General features: G+C 37.5%; 1 protein-coding gene across 1 annotated transcript in view; it reads left to right on the top strand.

Moving 5' to 3' along the window:
- The window catches only part of R3HDM1 (R3H domain containing 1), a 49,579-nt gene that overhangs the window by 892 nt on the left and 45,020 nt on the right, over positions 1 to 3,667 (top strand). Inside the window, exon 2 of the mRNA XM_010000393.1 lies at positions 356 to 566. Coding sequence (XP_009998695.1) covers positions 396 to 566 — 171 coding nt within the window. The 5' untranslated portion in view covers positions 356 to 395. The remainder of the gene's footprint in view (positions 1 to 355; positions 567 to 3,667) is intronic.

The raw sequence follows: 3,667 nt of genomic DNA, 5'->3' as shown, positions 1-3,667 counted from the left end.
CCCTACAAATGGGAAAAGCTTCCCTTGTTTCTGTTGGAAGCTAGTTTGATTTGGAGTATCTGAATGCTCAGGTGTTTGTTTAAAAGAAGAAAAAAAAAAAAGGGGGTAGAATTTGCAAGCATTATTTTGTAGTGTAGCTCTTAGTTCTTGTTTGTGTAGTTGTAGTTGTTATGAGCCTTTTGTTAGTAGTGGTTAAAGTATTCACTCCCTCTGATAAAAGAAAGGAGGAAAATATAATGGGAGAGGAAATCCTTTTTGCAGCAAAATCATATTTATTTTGAGTAGCTGTTTGGATATGTAATTTTTAAAAATTAATTTTAAATTACTCAGTGATCCCTTTTTCTTTGTCCTAAAGGTTCCATATTTCTTGTAGAATTTTAAAATAACCTTTTCTAATGAGGATGTCTGATATTCTTACTGTAAAAGATGAAACTGATACAATGAAGGGTTCAGAAGCTGAATTTGAAGATACAGACCCAGTTGAAAACCTTATAAAATCAGGAAGTCAGGAGCAGATTCAAGCTGAAAAGGATGAAAATTGTCCTGATGGCAAAAACAACATGCCGGTAAGAAGCTGTTCACTTTATTTTTCACTGATGTATCATGTTAAATAAGTCTGAGTTTTGTTCTTTTTCCTTATCCTCTTGCATGTTTCTTTGGTACAGGTGGGAAAAACTTGACTGGAGTTAGGGAAGCAAGCAGGATGATTTATTGCTTCCTCTCTCCTTCTTTGTCCCATTTCTCTGGTCATATTAATATGAGAATCAGTAATTTTTGATTGTGTGAAGTAGGTGAGTGGCTTTCATGGGAATCAACTACTTTGTCCACATTTGTGTTTTTTTGAGTGCATATATGAAGTTGAGTCTTTTCATTGTAGTAGAACGGGGGAAAAACTCGGCACTTGAGCTGTGTTTTGCTGTTGCTAAATACTGAGTTTCAGAGATTGGACTGTGTTAGGAATACACTGTATGGTAATAGTGTGTTTTGGTCAAGACACGAAGATGTTGAGTGGTGCTTATATGAACAGAGCACTGCAGCACCAGCTCAGTGTGCCTGCCCTGAGGAAAGGTGACCAGTCTATGGCTCCTGAGCTGTGTGTAGCTTACAGGAGGCTCAGGTGTAACTTTGACAGCAGAGCTGCACTGCATAAGGCTTAAGTAATCAGACGTAGGTAATTCAAGTCCCCAGGTGTCAGAGGAATCAAGACAGCAGAGCTCCTGAGGCCAGTAAGTCCAGGTCTTGCCTTAGCCACCAGCAGAAGGTCCACGCTCTTTCTCCCTACATCAGTGGTGGAGTGAGCTGGTGAGCTATCATCCTATCTTGGCTGCCAGCCAGGACTCCCCATGGCTTCCCTTTTCCTCTGTTCTTAGTGTCTTGACAATGTGGGTAGGTAATTTATGAGGTAAGAAAGCCTAGGCAGCCTTCATGCAGAGATTGGAAAGTTGATGCATAAAAATGAGCAGCCTTTGCGAGGTGGGAGATGTACCTATAAAGAAATTGTGGCATCAAATCTCAAGTGAGAAGGGAGGGAATGTGAAAACATCCTGTGTTAAAAGGATGGGTTAAGAATTTATGGCAAAGGATTTAATGCCTCTAAGGCTTAGTTGTGCAATCGGTGTTTATGCTCAAGAGTCCTGAAAGACTCGTGGCTGGAGCTGCCCACTTGATCATTGAAGCCTGTAAGTGCCTTAGACAAGGTGAGGTGTTAATAAAAGCAACTGAGATTTTCTGGCATAATGCAGAAAATGGGGCAAATTTCAAAGAGAAAACAGAAGCTTGTGTTTGACAAAAACTAGTTTTCTATAGGAATTTTGTGTCTGGGTTAATAATAAAATATTTTGTGATAAAAATCCTGATTGGAACATGGAGTATAGTAGTATTCTCTGTGGGTTGCAAAAACAGGACAGTACCTTATTAGATTCTTCTTACTGAGAATTGAGTAAAAAGTTCTTTTGGGAGTAATTTTGTTCATGACTAACAATTCAGTATTCCACCGAGTGAAGTAAGCTCTATCTGCTATGTTAAATTGCTTCCGATTAAATCTTGTAGTCTACTGTAATAACAATAGTTTTACACTTCAATATCTGCTAGCTTTGTTAAGGTTGGCATCAGTGTAAATACATAATTTTATTGAAAAAACAAGTGCTTAAAATGAAATACTTCTCTTGCAACATATGAGAAATAACTGCTACTGAAAGCTGGTAGATGTTATAGCTGGGCTGTTTTGTTTTTTTAATCAATGGAATAGTAGTAAGCCTTAAAAATTAATTCAAGATTTATTTATTTTCATACAGTTTAGTAACTTGGAAGAATCTCATTCACATTTTCTCATTCAACAGATTTTAGTGTGGAAACTTACATGCGACTCAAGTGGCAAATCTGCTTTCCTGCAGCCAGGTGTTTCTGTATAGTCAGACCTAGTCTAGAGCAGTGGATCTGTTGGTGCTGTTGATGGCTGAGGGGTTTAGTGAGGGGGTTAGTTGCTTCGTTTCATTCTTGTACAGAAGTAATAGCTGATGGCTGAAATAATTATCTAGCATGTGCACAATGAACAACTGTGTAATGACGGCTGTTTGATAGAGACAGCTTTGCTGTCATTTTCGTTTAGTGTTGCTGTGTTCAGGAGTCTCAATCATTGCTGTTATATGAGTAGTGTAATTAAAAACTTCGTAGGCAGTGTGTTGATTTCTTGAGTGGTAGGAAGACAATTACAAAGGGTAACCTTGCTAATGTAAGCCCTTTGCAACAATTGAAGTCAGTAAAAGTTAATGTCACTTGCACTGTGGTAACTGCTAGTCTAAATACAAATATGTATTTGAGACTTTTTCACTGAATGCATGCCTTATGCTGAAATGTAAAACAAAAATTTATAAATATTATCTCTACCTGGGAATGGCAGAGTAGTCAGCAAGCCTTAAACTAAAGGATTATTAAATGGTTTGACTAGTAAAATTTCACTGGATGTGCTACTTATTAATTGCAGGTTAAATGTTACTGTAGTGGTGGGAAAAAAAAATGCAAAGGATTTGCTGAGAAATGTTAGAGAAGATCAGAAGCTTACTGAAGTTTGTTGATTTCTGTTCTTAACTAATTGAGTATATCACAGGTGGGTGAGGGTTGTTTGGGGTTTGGTTTTGGCTTTCCTAGCTAGTAGCTAACTGCTTGATAGGTTTCATACCTATTAGCAAACTACAGTAATATTCCTGAGTATTGTTATCACTTGGTTTCTAATTTATTTACAGCCAAGTAAGAAACTGGCTATGATCTTTCTTCTGTCCAAACCTGTCATGGTTTGAACTCTGGTATGTTTCTGGATCTTCACAGTTCCAGAACCTGGTGATTGTATTTTAAAATCTATCTGTGGCTCTAAATTCTACATTATTTTGAAATGCTGTGCATTTGTAACCTATTTCCTGCTGCATACACTGTTGGAGGTACAGTGTGAATGAGAAAAATATCTTGGGAGTATATGGCTAGCACTGTCAACTTCTTTAAGCAATACAAGAGTAGGATAGTTGATACAGAGATTATTAGGGAAGATTTTTGAATTGCACATCTTGAAGTGACCAAGTGGCATTTAAACATGGCTGGAAATAAGAGGCATTTTATGAAAGGTACTTTTATAGAAGTCAGATGCATGTTGTGATCAAAAAGGTTTGGTTCAGCA

This window comes from Chaetura pelagica, unplaced genomic scaffold (assembly GCF_000747805.2).
Source record: "Chaetura pelagica isolate M959 unplaced genomic scaffold, ChaPel_1.0 scaffold386, whole genome shotgun sequence".
Classification (NCBI taxonomy): Eukaryota; Metazoa; Chordata; class Aves; order Apodiformes; family Apodidae; genus Chaetura; species Chaetura pelagica.
The sequence above is the reverse complement of the archived record's forward strand: the minus strand, read 5'-3'. Positions and strand labels throughout refer to the sequence as shown.